This window comes from Crocodylus porosus, unplaced genomic scaffold (genome assembly GCF_001723895.1).
Source record: "Crocodylus porosus isolate Cpor-Errol unplaced genomic scaffold, CroPor_comp1, whole genome shotgun sequence".
Taxonomy (NCBI): Eukaryota; Metazoa; Chordata; order Crocodylia; family Crocodylidae; genus Crocodylus; species Crocodylus porosus.
The window spans coordinates 37,360,428-37,381,956 of NW_017728931.1; the positions used below are offsets into that span (position 1 = coordinate 37,360,428).

At 41.0% G+C, this 21,529-nt stretch overlaps 1 protein-coding gene across 2 annotated transcripts in view; it reads right to left on the reverse strand.

Annotated features, from left to right (window-relative positions):
• Positions 1–21,529, reverse strand: part of DENND5B (DENN domain containing 5B) — a 188,782-nt gene that overhangs the window by 115,403 nt on the left and 51,850 nt on the right. The window contains exon 2 of one of the 2 annotated variants that reach the window (XM_019544623.1): positions 5,000–5,065. The exons of the other annotated variant lie outside the window; for it this stretch is intronic. Within the exon in view, the coding sequence (XP_019400168.1) occupies positions 5,000–5,065 (66 nt within the window). The remainder of the gene's footprint in view (positions 1–4,999; positions 5,066–21,529) is intronic. 2 annotated transcript variants of the gene reach the window in all.

Here is a 21,529-nt window from a genome sequence, read left to right on the forward strand (position 1 = left end):
CTTCCTGCCCTTTGGGCAGGGGGCTGGACTCGATGATCTCCCGAGGTCCCTTCCAGCCCTAATGTCTATGAAATCTATGAAATCTTCCAGCTGAGGAGAGTGCCCTAGTCATCAGGCTAAGAGCTAAGCTGGACTAAGGTCATCTTTTACTTCCCCTGTTATAACTGGGCCACTGTACAGAAAAGAATGCAAGACAGATTAATCCAGAGAGACAAAAAAAAGTAGGAGGGAGCCTGACTTCAGCCCAATGAGGAGGATACTCCCCTGGGCAGAAAAAGTGAGTTCTGGGTATGCTTATGCATTTTTCATTAATGGGTAGATATTAAGGTGCATAAGTGTTTATACTGGCATCTTGTGGATCAACCACTTGGGTTTTGGCACCAAGGGCACCTACACACTATAATTACAATGCATCAGAGCAGACTCAATTAATCAAATCTGCTGGAACATGAATTACTGTGCTCATTTAATGAGCTTTAGTTAAAGCACCCCCACTGCCATTTTTCAGCGTGGGGATGCTGATACACATGACATTCTGGATGCTTTAATTAGAGCAGCTCTCAGAGCCGCTCTAATTAATGCTACCCCCCCTCCAAAAATTATATCCCTACAGATATCAAACACCTAAAAACTTAGGGGCAGGTTCTGAGGATCACACTCCTGAACTCAGACACCAAATTCCACATAATTCCTTTGGTTGACCTGGATACTTTGGTCGATCTGGATCCAAAGCATCAGTCCTTTTTTGGCACTGACTGGCTCCTGTAGTGCTACCCCGAGTCATTCAGCTGAAGGGAGCTTTATATATTAGGACCTCAGTAAATGTGGAGAGAAAAATCCTAGAGAGCTTCTTCATCAAAACCAGAACCTATATCATTTTCCATTTGGTGGCAGCTTTACTATCCTACCATTACTATCTAATTGCCAATACATAATAAACATGTCACCACCACCCTTGCTTCAGACACAATGTTAGGATCATAAGAAAGCAGGACTGGATGGAACCTCATCTAGTCCAACCCCCTACTCAAGGCAGGATCAACCATCCAAGTCAAGAGTCCATTCAAGCAGCTCTTGAAAATTTCCAGAGATGTAGAGTCCACAATCTCCACGTAGTCTATTTTGATGCATGGCCACCCTCACATTCAGATAGTTCTTCTTAATCCCCAACCTCAAAAAATCCCCTCCCCTTCAATTTGAGGCCATTGCTCCTAGTTCTGTCTCATGCAGCCACAGGGAAAAGTCCATCTCCATCCTCTTTAGAGTCACCCTTTAAGTATTTGAAGACTGTCAAATCCAACCACCTGCCTTCTCTTCTCAGACTAAACCACCCTACTTCTTCCAGGCTTTCTTCATAAATCAATCAATCAATCTATTTAACAATGATAGAGAGCTTCAGTGCTCATCAAAATGAATGTGCCTACATTTTTGTTGATAAAAATCTAGCCCGCACACACAGAAATGGCTGTGTCTGAAGTATCTAGAAAAAAAAATAACTAAAGAGATTCAAGGTTTAAAGGCCATAATCCAAGGAAATGATAACTCTGGTAACTTACCTTCAGAGAAAACCTGCAGTGTCAGTATTTATCATCACAGCACCATTTAAAACAGTTTCTTAGCCAATACTAAAGACAAGGACAGAAGGAAAAACCTAAGAACACACACCAAAAATTCGCAGAAGATTGTACCTTCTTCATACTTCTACTGTGGAGTACCAAAAAGTATAATCATGTTATATACCTTTAGAATAATTTCAATAAAAATGTAAACTGCACAGCTGCAGAAGCATGCCTGAGGTGGCTAAGAACTACTGTAAGGGTAGAATGACATCTTTCAGCCAATCTACCTTAAAGGCCAGGGAGAAGGAAGGATTAGGAGGAAAATAGATACCACAGTTCTTCCCAAAAAAGCACAGAACAAAATCAGAAAGAAACATAATCAGAATGCACTCTGAAAATAAACTGGAAAGTAAGGTCACAGGAGGCAGAACCTTCTTGGCAAACATGATGGGACCAGCATGCAAACAGAAGTATTTTTTATTATATGAGCTCCCACACTGCTAGTATTGATCTGAACATGGAGAGAAATTTCAAATTTGACAGCAACTTCAGGCAGTAAGTGAATTATGATTTAATTTAATTAGTATGTACATTTTTAAATGTTAGCTTGCTAGATTCCAAACCATAATTAGCAGAACACACTGCATTTGAGCCTACTTCACTTTTAAAATTGAATCTAGCTTTGTAATCATTAAATATCTCTTATTAGTGCCCTCATTACTTGCACAGAGCAACAGCACATTCTATGAATGTTTCCTACTTATATCTGTCACACCTCTGCTGACTAAGATGCCAGTCAACACTACTAAAGTTATCAGTTTAGCTTTAAATTGAGTCCTTTATCTATTAGGATATTAACTCATAGAATGAGAAATGGTAGCCATGATAAACAGGTCAGATTAAGCTCTACTGCAATTGGAGATGCAATCTTATTTAAAGATATAAAAATCCCAGCAAAACTTAATTTAAAACATGTTAATTCATTTTACTGGTTTTCTATGAAATTTCAGGTAGTTCAGATTTGAAGCAAGCAGCTAGGTGATAGATGCTAGATCAAGTGAAATTGTGCTAATTTCATTTTAAGAATGTGAAGGAAACTCTGAAGCTGTTACATTAAAAAAAATCTAACTGTCCATTTAAGGTTCACAATAAAGTCACTTTGGTAAAAGGTTAACAGAGTTTGTGCAATTGCCATTCATGACCAGATTCAACTTTTAAGCAAGAGTTTAGAACTAAAATTAGAAGTCTGAGGACTTAACATACAAATAATTTTAAATTAGTTGCTGCAGCTCAAGCAGCCAAGCAAAGATGCACTTTAAATATTCATGTTGATGTATTCCTGCCTGGAAAACTTTAACCAACAGTAGCTAGCTACAAGTTCCAAAACATGAACAGGAATGTATGTGGCTACCAAAATAAAAATACTTTCTACTTCCTTTAGAGAAATCTATTTGGAGCATATCCAGTATAGTACATCATGCTGACAACTTCATTAGTTGTCATTTCTAATTAAGTTTGTTCAGCATTTCCCATAGATCTTGCTACCTCCCACTAGATTTCAGAACCAAAGTCTACTGGACAACAGTATCACACCACATGAGAGGAAAGTGACACAATATTGAACACAGTTGGTGGGAGGTCAGGTGTAGAAATGTTATGCTTAGAGAGGGTACAACTATGGGAATTGCTGGATTTTGAAAATTAAGAGGACATAACTGGGAAGCAGCAATGGATAACCTCTGTTAACATTATACCTGGGGACATGCCATAAACCACTTACAATTTAAAACAATATTTAAAAGGATATCTTCCCCACCTATTCCTGCAACCATTACCTTAGTGACTTGCAGCTTGGACCACAGCAGGTGAATTAGTTCCTGAACTACAGTTAAAAATATAAAGGAGGCCTTTGAGCCTTTTTATCATATCAGGCTTTTAAATGTTTGGTAAAGCAGAATGGAGTACAGAGAATCAGTGACAACTTGTATGCCATAGCAATCGTAGGGAACTATCTGACCGTGAACTTCAACTGTGCTATACAGCCTAGAACCTAAAGAGCAGGGATTCAGATTTTTCATCTGCTGTGGAAAAATGCAGATTTTCCCCCTTTAATGAAGGCCAGATTAGCTCTGGGCAGGAGACATCTCTGTGGCTTAGCAGGCAGAATCCAGTGCAAGAGAGAACACCATACTTTTATGGCTGCCAAGGTGAGGCACAGCAGCAGTGGCAGTGCACAGCTGTGCCCCCACTGTTGCCAGGTGGGCAGGGGGCACCTCACCTTGGCGGCCATGGCAGCATGGCGCTCTCTCCCATGCCAGGTATCACCAACTGAACTGTGGAGACAGCTCCTGCCCGGAGCTGGTCCAGCCCAGCTGCAGCCAGTGTCCCCATCCTCCTTGTTGCTTGTGTGCCCTCCTGCCCCTGCATGCATTGCCTGTGCCCACACTCCCCCTTCCTTATGCTCCCTGTTTCCCACACACTCGCTCCCTTCCTCAGACACTGGAGGGTGGGGCCAGCGGGTCAGGAGTGAGAGGCTCCAGCAGGGCTCAGGGGAACTGTGCTTTGGGAGAAAGGGGCAACGGCATGGGCAGAGAACCAGCATATTAGGGCTGCTCAGTGCCACAAAGCAGTGGAAGGCAGGGAGGGAGGGAGGTGGGGACAGGACAGCCACAGTTGAGTGAAGGGGGCAGGAAGAGCTTTGATTTTCTATGATAAAAATCGAAGTCAAACATCAAAATATATAGGTATTTAGAATTTATTTTGTTACAGCAATTCAAGAATTGGTAAGCTTCCAATTACTCTAAAATTGCAAATGTAGCAATAAAAACATTGTGTTCATTGCATGTGTATACACACACACACACACACACACACACACACGTGACATTTCATTTTAATTGTGGAAAAACATGGATTTGGGGGGGTTTAATCAGAGAATTTGGAGATTTTTTTTTTTTAAATCAGAGAATTTGCAAGGTTTAAACAGACAACCAGGATCCCTGCTAATGAGGCAAAATTTAGTTTAAATTTAAAAAAAAACTATTAGTCTCTGTAGACAGGACTTGGTGGGGCACAGAGGACAATGGGAGCAAGGCTTTGTATATGCTTATTGAGCACAGTTAGAATTTCTGACGAATTCCAACTTCACATAAAAGACGTGTTCAGCCTGTTATTAAGCTGATACAAAATATATCCAATATACATATATCAAAGGACTTTACACTAGTAGACTTCAGAAAAAATAAGTTTCTTCTGAGAGAAGCATATCTGCCAAGAGAGCTTTAGGGAAATACAATTTGATAGATATTGATTCAAATCAAGTTATAGCCTAAAGGTGCAATACTTGATTCTGACCCTTAATTTGATCAAGGGAAGCTAGAAGATGGATGTATAAAAAGGAGAGGGGGCCTGTAGATCTGATTTTTAAACTCCCATTTTACCTGAGGTTTTGTCTGTAGTGTCTGAGCTCTTTCCATGGAGATCTGCTTCTAGCCATTGGTATAAGACTACATAACATAACAGAAACAAAAACAAAAAGCATGTATGAACAAACAAAAGGATAAACAAAACTCATGAAAAAAGTGAAACAAAAAAAACCATACTCCTTCCCAACCCTTCTTCCCCACCACTGCCAGAAGGCAAACCCACAGGTTAACAAACTTTCGTTTTTTTCTTAATCTGTGTTAATGTTCAACAGCTATACATTAAGAGATGCCAGAGGGGAAACCTGGTCAAAATTTGTGACAGAAAAGCTAATATGTTGAGAAATTTAGATACTCTACTATTATCTCATTTCCTGAGGCATAATGACTTGGCTGGGGTCTGAGGCAGCTGCCACACAGAGGCATCAGCAATTTCTGGTTGCCACCATGCCACTGGTGTAATTGTGCAGTTGTGGAGGCAGTTGTTCCTTTCACCCCTTTGCCCCTAGTCAGCATCCAGGATGGCTTCCCCAGTCTCCCCATCCTAGTTTCACCACTGCTCATTTCTTTATTACAAAGGCAATTTGGTTCAAGTATTAATATTTTCCAAAGCCTCCAACAGATGCATAGAAAAAGTAATCATAGTATACTAAGGGGTTACACTAACACTTAAACATATTACGTAGCAATGTTGCTAGAGCCCCAATCGTGTGCATTTGCATCCATCAGCAAGAATATGCAAAACAGAGATTAGCTGTTTTGCACTTGTGATCTCAGTTTTGCATGAGAGCTGTTTTTTAGAAGAACCTTTAATTGGGAAGTACAGATCTGTGGCTCAATTTACAAGTGTGCTTTTGAACCTGGATCAAAAAGTTTGACATGAATATGCCATCTTTAACATCTTCAAGCTCAGGTACCCCAATGGCTGCTGGCAATGCTAAACTAAAGTTCACAGAACTTGCTTAACTGATGCCTTAGCTGTTCTGCTACCCTTCCATAACAATATTTAAAACTGCAAAAAAGGTACAATAGTGTGCCCTCATTAAAAAAAATGCATAATCTACTGGAAGTCAAATCTATTCAACTCAAGTAGCCATTTATGTTACCACTGAATTTCTAGTTAAATCTATAGGGCAGCTCTACTACTTTCTGATTATGTGACTTAGAGCAGTGGTTTTCAACCATGGTCTCATAGCAGCCTAAGGTGCCTTGAGAACCTTTGAGGGTGCTACAGTGCGCAATTCAATATTAGCAGGTAGGTGTGCAAACGCCTATATAATTCACAAGACAATCCAAGAGATTTCAAATAGGAATCTATAGTGTCAAAAACATTCTGTTCTTTTCTGGTCTGAGTTCCTTGCAACAGAATTACTCTGTTACTTCTCTGTAATCAAGGAAAGAGGGAAAGAGCTAAGAGCTTGAGGCTGTTCGTTGTAGCCATGCTGGTCTAAGGCCCAACATTTATGTGACCACGGGCACATTTGAATTTAAAAGAAAAAGCAGTGGGAGCCAATATGAATATTAAAGTTTAGAATTTAGATCAATCTGATCATCTCATCCATTACTTAAAATTGCATTAGGATCCACAACTTCAAAATGAAGCTTCCCTTTACTCTATATTCTTTTGAAGATGTCCATGGCACCTGTGGGCACCATGTTGGGAACCGCTGGTTTAAGAACATATGCAGACAAGGTTCTTTGGGTGTTTTTTAAGAAAGCTTTTATTAGACCAACAAAATAGTTAGAAAAATTGTTCTCTGCAAGCTTTCTGGTACAAACTCCTTTCTTCAGGCGTAGGGAGAGTCTATAGTTGTCTTGTGCTCTCCTGGATAGGATAGAAGCCAGTATCAGTATTATATCCAGGACAGCACAAAACAACTGTAGATGCTCCCTCTGCCTGGAGAAGAATGTTTGTACCCAAAAGCTTGCAAAGCTAAGACCTGGCATTTTCCAAGCAGGGCCTTCAGTCTAACAAGGTTTAGAACCATTCACTTAGAAGGTGCATCCAATTAGCAAATCGCATCAGTTTATTAAAACTACTTTTTTCAATTCTCCGTGAAGAGTTTTAGAATGGAATTTGGGCTTTTTAGAAGCAAGCATTTTGTTACTTGGGTTGGTAGGGCTACTGGGAACCACTACAGTCCATGGTTCCCAACTTGTTAATTACTCTTTCAACCTGCGGAGCAGTTATATTCTACTCCAGAAACCTTAAGAGTATTTAATTTCCATTTCTTGCACGGGGAGAAGAGGGAGGCTAGATTCTAAACATTAATTAGGGAAATTAAGAAATAATTTATTCCCTGTACATTTCTCATTGTCAGGCTGTGGGATCCACCATCTAGGAAAGATGCACGGTTCCTCAATACGTTACCAAAGGCAGATTCCATTTGGAAATTATTTTGCCACATGTAAATTAAGTAATCTCTCTGAAAAGGAATGGTCTCAGCCAGGAAAAGCTCAAGAAGGGTGTCTTAGTGGACATATAACTACACTCACTTTGCAAGTTTTATTATTCCTACTGCTCCAAGCACTATCAAGTAAAAGAGATAAGCCAAGATTTTTAAATCCCCTATGTTGGTAAATAACAACACTGACTATACACGTCTGTATTTAGATAGCTGCCACTGTCAAAACTCCTCTTTTTGGGGGGGAAGGAAAGTCTTATTCAAGAGGTATGAGGTATTTACTCAATGCTCAAATATCTAGCTAAATTTTAGAAGCAGCAAATATTGAGAGAATGGAGTTGCATAGGAGAAAAGAGAGGAACGGTCATAAATTGGACTTCAGTAGCGCTGTGGACATACCCATTTAAACACAGGATGTGTAGCCAGAATTAAGAAAGTTATGGCATACAATCACTTGGTTAAACAGCTATTCAAATTCTTGTACTAAAGTGGCAAAGGGATGTTAACAGTGGAGAAATAAACATACAGATACAAATCAAATTGCAGTTATGGTACAATGTAATTCTCTACATTAAAATGTATTGAAAATGTCACAGAATAGCTAAACTATTGAAAAAAATGAATCTCTTAAAAAGTATAGATTCTACAGTTCTTAGAGTAAATGATGGCTAAAAATCTGACCCTAGCAATTCACTTCACCCATCATTCCCTCCTACTGACCTTGTCTAAAATATCTCCACTATCTGTCTGCAGAGTAACATTATACAGTACTGAGTGTCAGTTTCTTAATATAACTATACTCCCAGATACCAACAGATCAACAAAGACCTCTTACTACACCAGAAAACAAGTATGTGAAGTAGATGCTCTGTTTTATTTAGAACTTGCATAGTCATCTGAGTATGTTTAATGAAGCCTCAAATACTTTGATTCAGGTAATAAACATTAGTAATGACGGTTCAAGTTATTCATAATATTTTCAGTCTATTAAAGCACCTCTGCTTTATGTACAGTGGCTGTATGAAAGTCACTATTATATTTAAATGGCAATCTGCAAAAGTTATTACATTTTAAAATATTTCCCTTTGCTCATCTTCACTGGTGAAGACAGCAATTCTGTTACATGAGCATATCTCTGGAGAAATTATCCCAAAAGTTTGGATTAGTTAGCAGGAAGTAACGTAACAGGTGTATAACTGGACTTTCCAAAGTTCTAAATATGGAAAAAAAAGTCATCTCAGGGTAAGGCCTCACTTTCTCTGTAACAAACATGCATAGAATTTTGAGTGGTTTCTTTTTGCTGCCAAACTGGATTCTGATCTTCAACTTTTATTACTGGGAGTATATAGACACCAAAAGTCAGTCTCCCCATTTATTTAAAAACAAAACAAAACAAAGCAAAAACAAAATTACTACTAATTTTTTCCATACATTTATTCTTCTCTACTTACGTTCATGAGCTTTTTGAATGCCTAAAATGCATTAAATATCTCTAATAGCTGGAAACAGAGATTAAAAAAAAGACAATTCTCCTGATCTCTTCCAATGCCATTTTATTTAAAGTATTTATGTGTTGTGCTGAAAGCAGTGACACTCACATTCTTTACATCTTTCATCAAATCCACAAATCAGATGTCAACTGCTGCCTTAGGCCCTGATCCAGTAAAGCACTCAAGCACCTGATTAAGTCTTGGTGACAGTGCCAACAGCACTTAAGCTTGCCTTTTAACTGTTGCCTCCATCTACATTCATCTTTGGCCAAACCCTTAAAACAGTGGTTCTCAGCCTTTTTAGTTTCAAGCCACCCCTTCAAAACTTTTGTGAGTTGAGCAGCACTCCATTTCAAAAATTAATTTATTACAGTGCTTGCCTCCTTGCAGAGGGGTTGGGCAGAGGAGGTAGGTTACAGCCAGAAAGAGATGACACTGAGCCTACATTTCTCTCTTCACCTGCTTATCGTATACCTTGTGGCAGCTTTCAAAAGATCTCACAGCACAGCAGGGTGCCCTGGCAAGCTGGTTGAGAATCACTGCTATAGAAATTTCTGTTTACATCTCACCAACTTAAATATGAAAATGTACATGACTGGATTCTTCACACTGAATGGTATTTCACACAAGAAGGAGGGCCATTAGACTTTAAGTAAACAAATATTAAATCAGCAGGGATAAAAGATATCAAAATCCAGCTACTAGTTATTATATTTGCTTTACAATGGAAGGGTGGAGAGAAGACTTTTTTCTAAACTGTCCGAAACGGTGAATTGGTGTAGAATTTGTTAGCTTCTTTACCACACAAAAAGGAAGTAGACATCTTGAGGTGCCGAAATTCCTCATGTTAACATAAAGACAAAGCACATACCTTTCTTCTGCTAGTATTGAGCTTCTGCATACTGATGCTCAGACTTCAGTTCAGAATGGAGGAGGAGGTGGTGAGGGGAAAGTATTTGCACTATGTATTATAAATATAATATTCTGTTTCATAATGCAAATACTATAATTATATATTATATGTAATATTCTATATATAATTTACCTCTGTGTGTATATGGATATGTATATAAATAACTAACTAAATAAAATCAAGCCCTTTTCAAAATGATCTCAAACTGAACATCCTAAAATTGAGACACTGAAAAAAGCCAGTAGTGACATGCAGCCTTTTTATAATTACAACACATGCCACAGTTGCACACCTTAAGACAGACTTATGAATACAACTTTGATGTTTGCTCTTTCTACCTATTTACAAGGCAAGAGTCATACAAGACTCAAACTCAAAGAAAAATCATGTTGGGTTAAATGTTATCAAACATTCCTAGCTCATATTTTGGTGGCAACAAAATATTTGGCAATTTAAAAGCCAAGCTGATCTAATTGTGATGGTACTAGAATAATGTTGTAGCCATGATGGAAGAATTATTCAAGAGGTGAGGGTATGCATGGGTGGTATCTTTTACTGGACCAACTGTATTGTTGGGATAGATTCAGACAAGTTTTCAAATGAGTACATGGTGCTCCTTTACCTAGGTATAAGATGGCTTTTGTCTCCACAAATGACACCATATAGGACATTGTGAGATATAGTTCCTATATCAGTCACTCACCTGGCTAAGAGTGTATTTAGTAGCCAAACTTTCTGATTAATGGTTAAAACAGAGACACCACTTCCTATAGCTCAAAATTTTGTTTAAAGCTACCGAGAAATAGCAGATTAGGTTGATGCTAATAACAAATTTGCCTGTCCCAGTTATTATTATTCATCATCTTGAGCTTATTTGCAGTGTTTGATCTAAAAAACCCGCAAGATAGCTGGAGTTATCATTCAGAGGCAGCACACTAAAACCCCCAAGTCAGACCTCAAGTTTTAGGAGGAGCCCAGTGACGTCTATATTATACCACATATCACCTGAACAGGGCAGGGAAGGGGAAAGAGGTCTGCTTGTTTGCACAGATGAGTATTTAACTATCTGTGTATCCATTCCATGTTTAAGGAAACTTTTGGACCAAAGTAATTAGAGATTTAACATGCTTACCATTAGGATCATACTGTACACAGCAAAATGCTGTAAAAACAGACAGCTTTATATAACACACTCAAAAGTTCCTCAGCTTTATCACGCTTTGAATTATTTTTGCTAATAGTTTAAGTTTTAAAAGAGGAATGAATTTGTGATAACAGAGAATCAGTCTCTCTTCTGATAATTCAGATAGTTAAAATTAACGTTAGTTGGAGTAGGGGTTCTTGGAAGACTTCATCTTCTAATCCATGTACATGCAACCAACTGAAGTAATCTACATCAAGGAATAAGTTAAAGAAGATGCTGCTGTGCATACAGCTCAGACAAGACACTAGAACAGGAATAGCTCATAAAAAGTTCAACTGCCCAGCAACAAAACATCTTGATTACATACAAAATATTCTTAATGTCTTTTGGGAACTGCTGGTAACCATATATGCCATACATGTTATGACCAGTAAAAAAAACAGTTTTTTCAGTTGAAAACCATGAATAGTCAGAACGAGGCTGGGAATCACAGAACCTCTCATGATATGGGAATGTGATTTCATGTTAGTCCCAGGCTCCAAGACCAAAGTGCTGTTTAAGTGGGTCTTACAGATGGCCTAAACCAAACATCTGGCTCCCTCTTCTCCTAAAACTGAAGTTAGGGATTCAGATCCAAAGGCATAGCTTGAGACTAATGTCTGTTATGTAGCTTTTAAACAAAGCTTGGATCCCACACTTGACTTGCACTACACCTACTAGATTTGTTCAGATTCTTAACAGAAAGATATTTAGGGCCTAAATAACCAGTGAAATTAATGGAGTTCGGAAGTTAGGGGACCAAAACTAACCAATCTTTGTACTTGAAAGAACCACTGATTCACAGCTGCAAGGAACAAGAGATCTCATCCTGGCTGAGAAGAGGGTTGAAGGAAGCTATTTTTTCCTGCAAAGAACAAGAAAAATTGAAACGGATGAACACAGGGGGAGCTGCAAAAGAGACTTTTCCCTGCCATATAAAATAAAAACTTTGCCAACTATTTCACCACAGAGCAATTCAAGTGGAAGATGCATGAAGAGCTCTAAATTAGCCTATCTAGCATTTAGGTAAATGTTTTCTCTTTGCACTAACATTCTAGTACATGGATCCTGTGGGAACAGGCATACCAAAAATATGCAGGCACAGGATACATAATGTATCATAATAATGTTTGTATCATGGGCAACAGGTGCCTCCTGAGTTGGTAAGGGCACTTGCCCCCCAGCGGACAGTCAGTGACTGGGGGGGAGGCTGGGATCCCCACAAGCCAGGCGGCCAGGATCCTGCAGGCCAGGGGGGAGCAGGGTCCCCCTTCCAGCCAGTCCTGATCCTGCCAACCTGCAACTGGCAGTTGTCAGGGGGTATACCAGTGCTCTCAGGGGACCCCCTACACATTACCACTGATTTGTACCGAGTGGGAGGAGAACGGTGAGATAGTTAATGGCAGCACCTATATTATGGTAATAGAAAACATGGTTTATGTTTGTAAGCATAAAAAGTCATGGAATATAGAAAGATGCTATATAACAAAATATTTAAATCTACAGCAAATAGATACATGATCTACTGTGGCCATGGCGCATGCAAAACCTATACTTTCTCAAGTAAAAATATATTATGATCCTTTAAAACATTTTAAACTTCTTCACCTGAAAGTATATTTTGTGGGATTAAGAAGTAAACTCTGTGTATTTTAATTAGTGTAAGTATGCTTACTCCACTGGTTCAAATGAATGTTTTAACCCATGTTAAAAAAAAACAAAAACAACCAACCGCAACCTTCATATTAAGCAGATCAGGGTTGGATCAATACGGACTGCATTACAACCAAGTACATACCCCAGCGTTGTTGTCATTCCTCCCCGTGGCCCCACCATATCCTCCCTCCTGGTCCCCAGAGTCAGAAAAAATGCTAAATTCTGGACAATGACCAATAAAGACATGGAAATGTTTGCAAGAGATTTGGGAAGGGGAAGGGGTGGAGAGACTAATGAAGTTTACAGCCTAGAGCACTGTAGTGTTGAATTAAAAAAAGCCTCTAAAGGGATGACAATGGGTGGCAACTAAATGAGAATCCTTGATTATGTTAAAAAGCCAAGAATTGAAGCTCATTAGGCATTCTGCAAGGAGGGGTGGGAGGTGTGAATTAAAAAGATACAGTAGGGAGTCTATTGTGATGTAACCAAACAACACGGGCTAATTAAGAACTCCCAACTTAGTACTTCATACATTCATACCAACTATGAGATGACTCCTCTATCATAAAAGCCAGTCCAGTGAAAACTACTATGTATAGAATTAGGTATGACTGAGTTAATACCATACTTACTTGCTTACTACATGTGCCTTTCCGCCCCCACAATTAACCTTCCGAAATTGGGGTAACTGAGTTGGTATACATGCCCAGAATAGCAGCAATGGCACTTCTATTCAAGAGCTGATGGAGTCAATTGACATCATGGTTCATTAGAATCAAGGTGATTCCTGTTAATTGCTCTTCACTCAACAGATGATAATGACCCACTCTTTTTTTTAACAGTTTCGATGTTTCACTAATCAAGCTATCCTTTCTTTGGCAATTTTGCTGAAGAATTTGAAATTTAGCTACTCCTGGTATCTCTCTCCTCCTTCTTAAAAGACTTAAGTCTTAAATCTTTAAAAAAAGTCCAAAAATCAAGCGTCTTGCTAGAGTCATAATCCAGTTTAACTTTAACGCTCTACGTTACTCTTATATCTCACAATTAACTTCAAAATAAATCTGAAATAATAATAAAAAGAAACAGATTTGACAGAGGTTCCTTTTAAGTGCCAGGGAAGTGCTCATATAATCCATTGCCAGTTTTAAAAAACACAAAACCATAAAAAAAACAAACTAAAATAAAAAACAAACAAAACAAAAACATCATCTCACTGTCTATATTATATTTTACTCCCTCCCACCAATGCAGAATTTTGAACTTGAATCCACCTAAGGGTGTTAGCAGATCAATTTCTGGCAGGAAACCTGAAAAGCATAATTGCAGTAATTAGAATTATGTTAATATGCTACTCAGTTCTGGCATTGCCAGTGGTTTAATTAGTTAAGCAATAAAAAGACTACAAGCCATTCTTTCGAAACCTCTCTCTTTATAACCTCAGGGTTTGTTTTTGCTGCCAAGTTAAACCAAATTCTTTGGTGCGATGCATAAGGGTTGCACACAGGTGTGCTGCCTAGGAGGTATACACAGGTGCACATGCACCTCCTACAAAAAGGCACTCCTGAGACTTCCAGCAGTGCCTACGGGTGGTCACCACTTACCACCCCACTGCCGGTGGCATCTACAGGTGGTCCACGATCCCCTGCTGGCCACTGTGGGTGGTTGCCACCCCTTGGTTGGTGCTCACCACCATCCTCCACCACCGCTGACAGTGCCAGCGGTGTCTGTGGGAGCTCCCCTGATTACCGCCACCACACTCCCACTGCCACCATGCCCCCACCAGCCATTGGGGGCATGAGTCATTCATCCTTATGAAGATACTGCCCTTAACCACCTTACCTTCCTCCAGCTGGCAACCTATACACACTGATGTGAGGACACAGGGCTCTCAATTTCTCACTGGCACCTCCAACACACTCCCACAACTCCCTCTCCCTATTGTGTGTCTAGAAAAGCATTAGAAGTCTTAGTGTTACACATACTGGTAAGCATAGTACCAGCAAAGACAAAGTAATTATCATGGCTTTGAAGTGTGGCTGTTTCACATCTAGTCTAGAACAACATATGTGCTCAGGCCTCAACTGAGGATCACCCAGAGTAAGCCTGAAGTTAACATCTCCAGAGCAATTTTTTCAAAAAAAAATATTATTATACATAATTTTAGATGTACAGTATCTATATATCTATCTCTAAATAAACCCCCACAACCCTCTGTTTTTATAATCCTTTCCTTTGAAAATATTATAACCAGGAGGATTATGTCAAATTATTTGATTTCGAAGTGATAATTATCACATCCATCCCACCAACTTTGTGGTTGAGAAATAACTCTTTTTTGAGTCATCTTGAGGCTAGAGTGCTTTATCCTAATGCATTCCCAGTTCAAGCCAATTACATCAGAATTTTTTTCAGAAAGAGGCTGAAGGCTAAGGCTATTATCAGGACAGAGTCTAAGAATAGTATCTTTAAAACTCCAATGGCTTCTAAAAATAATCTAATACCATTGATAAGTACTTTGCACTTGTGGCTGGTTTTACTCTGCACGTGGTCGGTCTAAATTAGTTGTGTGATTAACCAGTTAATTGTATATGTAATGGGTAGCAGGGGCCTAAGAAACCAGAGCTCCCAGGTTTCAAAGTGGCTTTGCCAATGACATATTATACAAGTTTGAGCAAGTCGCTCCATCCGATATCAGCAGGAGTTCAGGCAGCTAACACACCTTCATTGAGCACACCTCTGCCTGCTCAGCAAGTTTTCTCCCCCTGCCTGAGAAATGGAGAGACTTTCCTCATGGAAGGACAGGGGATGGTAAGAATATGGTTCTGTTCATGTTACCTAAAAGGTATGAGTATTGTATGAAAATATAATTGCCAATTGTGTTTCTTCCCCTCCCCTCCTTTCATCACTACTTTTAAGAAAATATGCAAGTCAAATAACCCTCATTCTGAATTCCTGAAAGCCTTTATACATCAAGATATTTCAGTTTCAAGCAGTGCTTTTTGCTTTTCCCCCATCCCTCCCACCAACCTTTTGCAAGAATTGTATGCCCAGAAAAGAAACAAGTGTGGACTGCAATTAAAACAGAGAGATGACTTGCATTAGGTCAAATTTTCCTGATTAATAATTAATGCTGTAAAACCTGAGCAGCATATACAGACTTTTCCACTTCCAATTTTCTCTCTGAGAAAGGAGATAGATTCATACAGAGAGTTAACTGGATTCCTGCATGCCAAATGTGAGAACAACAAAAGGCTCATCTATGCTGATGAAGATAGTAGCTAGTAATTGGGGAAGCTGTAGCATGATGTAGATCAGACTTGGAGAACCTGAAGCACGTGTACCATAGGCAAAACTTGCATGTGGTACATGGCAGATTGGGGAGGGAGGGGATGGATAGCACAATGGCTGATAGGGCAGGGAGCAGAAACAGAGCAACAGATCAGGCAGGGAGCATAGAGATGAAAGCAGAGCAGCAGGTTGCGGCAGGAAGCAAAAAGCAAAGTAGATTGGGCAGAAGAAGGGGAATCGGGGTAGCACTCAGGGATGGTGCAGGGCTAATTTGCGACACAACTGCCAATAAAGTTAGTCCCTGTTGTTGTAGGCAAAGGTCATGTGATTTTACTAACTCTGAGCTCTAAGACAGAGGTATCAAACATACAGCCTGGATCTGGCCTGATAAAGTTGGTCATCTGGCCTGTGGGGCTCTTCTTGGTTGGATGTCTCTCCTCCAGATCTGGTACACGGGGTGTCTTGCCACAGCTCCCAGAGTCAATGCACCAGTACTCAAGGGGTTAGCACCACCAGGCCCCTTCCCTACCACAGAATTTCTGGGTTTTGATTATTGTTTAGCAGAGTTAACCTCCACATGCTGGCTGCACTGACCTAGTGGCTCTGGGAGCTGTGGAAAGAAGCCCTGAGGTGCAGATCTAGAGATGGATTGTCTGATCCACAAACACTATAGTAGTCTGCATCTGGCCTGCCAACTGAAATGAGTTTGATGCCTCTACTTGAGGGCATTAACATGTCTTTCTAAACTGAAAAAAGTACATCCTACATCCTTGACCAACACCTCCAGCCACCCATAGTCACTGAACACAGGAATCCAGTTCAAACAGGCAAATCTTTGCTAAATCACCAGACAGAGAGTTCTGCAAATGGAGGGAAATAAAAAAGGACTTGTCTAATGCTTAATAGATGGACACTAGACAGCATTAACAGAACTCTGGACTGGACACAAGCCCACTGCATAATCCCACGTTACTACAGAGATTAGTATGTGAAGCACTCAGACCCTACTCTACTGCTCAGTTTGGAATAATTTTCCCCAGTAACAAGAGACTTTCCACATAATCTGTTTCAACCAAGGAGACAGGTTCCAGGTAGAGAGGAGACTGGTTTATTGCTATTCCAGGAGAGTGAAATCATTCCAGTGCCCATTTAACTGCCATCTGCACTTTCCATACGAAAAAGCCTCAAACTTAATTGTTCAATTAAGGTACAACAAGGTCATGCCTTTCTTATGTAAATGAAAAGTGCTGACAACTGGCATAGCTGAGAATTACTGGGTATTCCAGGTTCATAGGTGAATATGCATGACAAAACTTGTATTTGGCAAATCATTCTGGAGAATCTGATGGCAAACCACTGTTGTTTATAAAGCAGCTGCTGATTTGGGCAATAACTGGCTCTGATGCTCACTTAAAACAAAAAACTAACATAGAAACCCTAGTGCTCTTTCACAACTGACCCATGCCGGGATTGTCAAGGAAAGGAGTAAAAAAGGAAGGATTCTGTTGGAACAAACTTTTACCTGAAAGAAAGTCTCTGCTCTGGACAGAATCCATTTTCATACTTGCACCTCAGACTCTATTAAAAGCAAACAAACAAAAAAAACCCCTACCACTCTCTCTTTCTCTCTCTCTCTCTCACAGAACTTGGCCAAGTGAATGGGGGGGCACTGTTGGGCTCAGGGAGCACATGTACCCATCACGAAAATGTCACTTTATGTAGCTTAATGGCATCATGCTGTACATGTTCAAGTGTTCTGGTGGTTTAAAATGACTTTGCATTGTTGCAAACTAAACTACAAAACTACATCTGGATTTAGTTTAGTTTGAAACGATGCATTGCAGCTGTCAGCTTGCCCCCCGGGCTGCAGGACAGCCAGGGAGAGTCTGCAGAAAAAAAAGGATTGGCCCCTCACTGCTTCTGCCTTCAACAGGCACCTCCTAAAACAGGGGTGGGCACTTATTTTGGGCGGAGGGCCGCTTACTGAGTTTTGGCAAGCCATCGAGGGCTGCGTGACAGGCAGCCAGAAGCAGATAAGTATTAATTTTCTAAATTTTGGGGGGGCCCCCCGTGGGCTGGATACAATGGCCTGGTGGGCCACATCTGGCCCATGGGCCACCCCTGTGCTAAAAGGCAGAAGCAGCAAAGGGCCAATTCTTTTTTTTTTTTTTTTTTGGCAGAGCCTGCCCACCTGTCCCATGGCCATGGGCTGAGCTGCTGGTGGGCCAAGTGTCCCCTGAACTGTAGGGGCCTCAGTCCTTCCCTCTGTGGTGGTTGCACCCGCTGGGGCTGCCCAAGCGGGCTGCTAGTGGGCCGCGTGCTGCCTCAACTTGGAGGCAGTCCCTGGCCCAACCTAACTCTTCCCCGACCCCAAGCTAGCTCAGGCAGCACCTAGCTGGCTGCCAGCCCACCCACCTGGGCAGCCCCTGGGGGTGCTGCCACTGTGGAGGCAAGGACCCAGGCCCCCCACAGCTCAGGGGCTGCTCAGCCCACCGACAGCTCACCCCCCAGCCATGGGCAGGGTCTGACAAAAAAAATAAAGAGGATCACGCCCCTTGCTGTAATGTGACAGAAAAATTGAAATGGTGGGTGTCAATTAAAAACCCACTGCTTCAATTTAGGGGGCACAGAATGCAACCTTGGGGATTAAATCTGTCACGAGTACAAATGCCCAGGGTCAGATGCTATCCATCTGCAAGCCCAGTATTATCAGCAGATCTCACTCACAGACTTTTGCAGAGTACAGACACATTCACTGGGGATACCTCCGACTGAGAGACCAGAGGAACAGACTGCTGAACCTTGCTGAACTCTTCAGATGGTCCTTTTGGAGCTAGACTCAGCTTTTGAAGTTAGGCCACTCTTGAGTAATTCACGCCCCCCCACCCCCCAGCCAGGAAGATGGAAACGTCAAGAGGCTGGAAGTGGTTATGAAGTGAGGCTTGTTAAATTAAATTTATTAATGTGATCATATGACCATCACACAGATAGCAAGAAAATGGGACTCCCCGACAAAGGAACTCCTTTCCAGTTCTAAATATGCTTTAGGGGCCAGCAACCACTGGCACGCGTGCCGAGCATGGCATGCAAGGCCATTTTGCTCGGCACACCACCACCAGCCCAGGCTCTAAGCAGCTGCTGCCAGCCATGGAGCCCAGGCTGCTCCCAGTAGGTAGCTGGGAGGCTGCAAGCCCTGCTGCAAGCAGACTGGGCTCTGTGGGCCAGCTGCAGCCAGGAGGCTGCAAACAGCTGCTCTGGGCTCTGGCATGTCCGCACTCCAGCACCTTCCAAGATAAACATTGTGGCTTTTTTGGCACTCCAACCAAAAAAACCCCCCTTGCCTACCCCTGCTTTAGAGCAATGTCAGAAGAGAAGAACAAGATCCCGTTTGGGGGAAAGGGACAGCAGAACCTTGAGTTAAAGGCTTTTGGCACTAATTGACTGGTACATCCACCCAATATTACTAGTACAGTTAATGACCAAAAATATTCCAGCAAAGAATGCCAGGCAACAGAATAAAAACAAAAGTTCAATTTTTTCAAAGTCTGTAAACAGAACCAAACTTTACTATTGACAACATGCCTGCTATAGCATTTCCATCTCACAATACTCACTTTATTAGGTGCTACCAAGTAACTAATGAACTAAACAAAGTATAAAATTAGCATTAAAATTGCAAGTCACCTCTCTTGGCCAGAAGGACATTAAACCTAATTGCCTCCCCACCTGTCCCTACTGCTTACTTCCCTCTCCCGGAGAAGAATAAACCCCAGCACTCTAAATTAAAAAGCAGGCAGACTCTCTTATGGGTCCGTTCATGTGTCCTATAGCATTTCTCTCACTCTTGCCTGTACTATTCCATAAATCATGCTGTGTATTAGTTACTGTACAGCCACTGTTCCATAGCAAGTGAGGGACCCTAACAAGTCATAAGTAAAATAATTCACTGGGTTTTGGATTTTTTTTTTTTGCACACAGCTGCATCCTAGGCAGTATTTATACTAATCCTTCCTGAACAGTCTTGTTGCTACTGCCTTGCTGCAGGGCAGTTTTCTACAGCCCTCCTGACATCTCTTTAATGCTGATTAGTCCCGACACAATTCTGATGCAGGCTCCCTGCCAGGCAACAGAAAGAACAAAATTGGTTTTGCACACAGGCCAGACGACAGCTGCAGTCACTCCAGCTCAAATCTGTCGAATGAGACCCGTTTTCTTGTTTACCAAGATGAAGCTAAATTAGCACAGCATGAGGCAGAAGCATAAAGCAAATCTGCAAACCAGCAATACCAACTTTGTCTACAAGATGAGAAGCAAGATCTTTCTCCTTCAGACATCATAGGCATTTTTCCCCAGAAAAAAGCAGATGTTTAAAAGTCTTTCAGATGTATCCTCAGGTAGCACAAGTTTTATTTTCTGGACTACTCAAGTGAAGGAACGTCCTGGGGATAGCAACAACACCCACCAAAATAGTCGTGGACCATACACCCTCCCATTATCAAAACAAGAATTCTGTGCAGTATAAAATTATCAACAAGTATATTTTCTTCCTTTTTCCAGGTCCAGCTCTTTAGTTGTACCATGTCTCATGTAACACCTTAAATTATGCTTAAATATTCTAGTGTAAAAATAAAATATGAAACTGCACACCTGAAGAAATACAGGTTTTATGGCAGGGGTTGGCAACATTTTTAGGCAGAGTGCCAAAAACACCCGCAACTTAAACTTGTAAGATGTTGGTGTGCCAGGGACAGATGGTAGGGGAGCCACAAGGGGCTCGATCCTTGATGTGGCAGCGCAGCGCCAACCCCTCACCCAGAGTCTGCTCAGAGGTGCAAATGCCAAGCAAAATGCCTTCACATGCCATGCTCTGGCACTTGTGTCAGGGGTTTCCCACCCCTATTTTATGGTATTTTACTCTGAAGTCTTACTACAGTGTGCAGTCATGCCTGTGGAACATAAGAGCATCACTAGCATTAGTAAGTGCTGGGACAGTTCACAGGAAAGAATAAAGAAAGACTGATTTAACATTATGTTATTACTTGCTTCTCTTGCTCTTGTTTTTTTTGAGAATGTGTTTACTAAAAATATTTTTTAAAGTTGATAAATAACCTGTATGAAGTCTTTCTTCTGACCCACTCCCTTAAAGCCTTCTTACTACGTGCTGTAGAAGTAAATACTGGTGCCCAACAGAATACGGTTTCCTTCAGCAACAAGCTCGCAGGCTGCCTGAAGACAATGCTTCTGAGTCATCATAGCATCAAATGAAGAAGCCTGTGAAAAACTCATGCCTCTCTGAATGAGTTGGTCTGTAACAGTGATTCTCACCCATGGTACTGTAGCACCCTAGGTTGCCTTGAGAACCTTTCAAAGGTACCACACAATGTTAGCACTGTTTGGTGTGCAAACATGATTCACAAAATAAATCCAGAAATTTGCTCGTAAGTTCCTATAAGAAGGTTTCAGACTGGATATAAAGGAAAAACCTTATGGTTGGTGTGACCAGACTCTGGAAGAGACTCCCAGAGGTGGTGTTACCTGTCAGCTCCATGTTCTTGGGGAACCCTGACACAGGACACAGACTGTCTGACTCACAAAGAATTGCCGCCCCCCCCC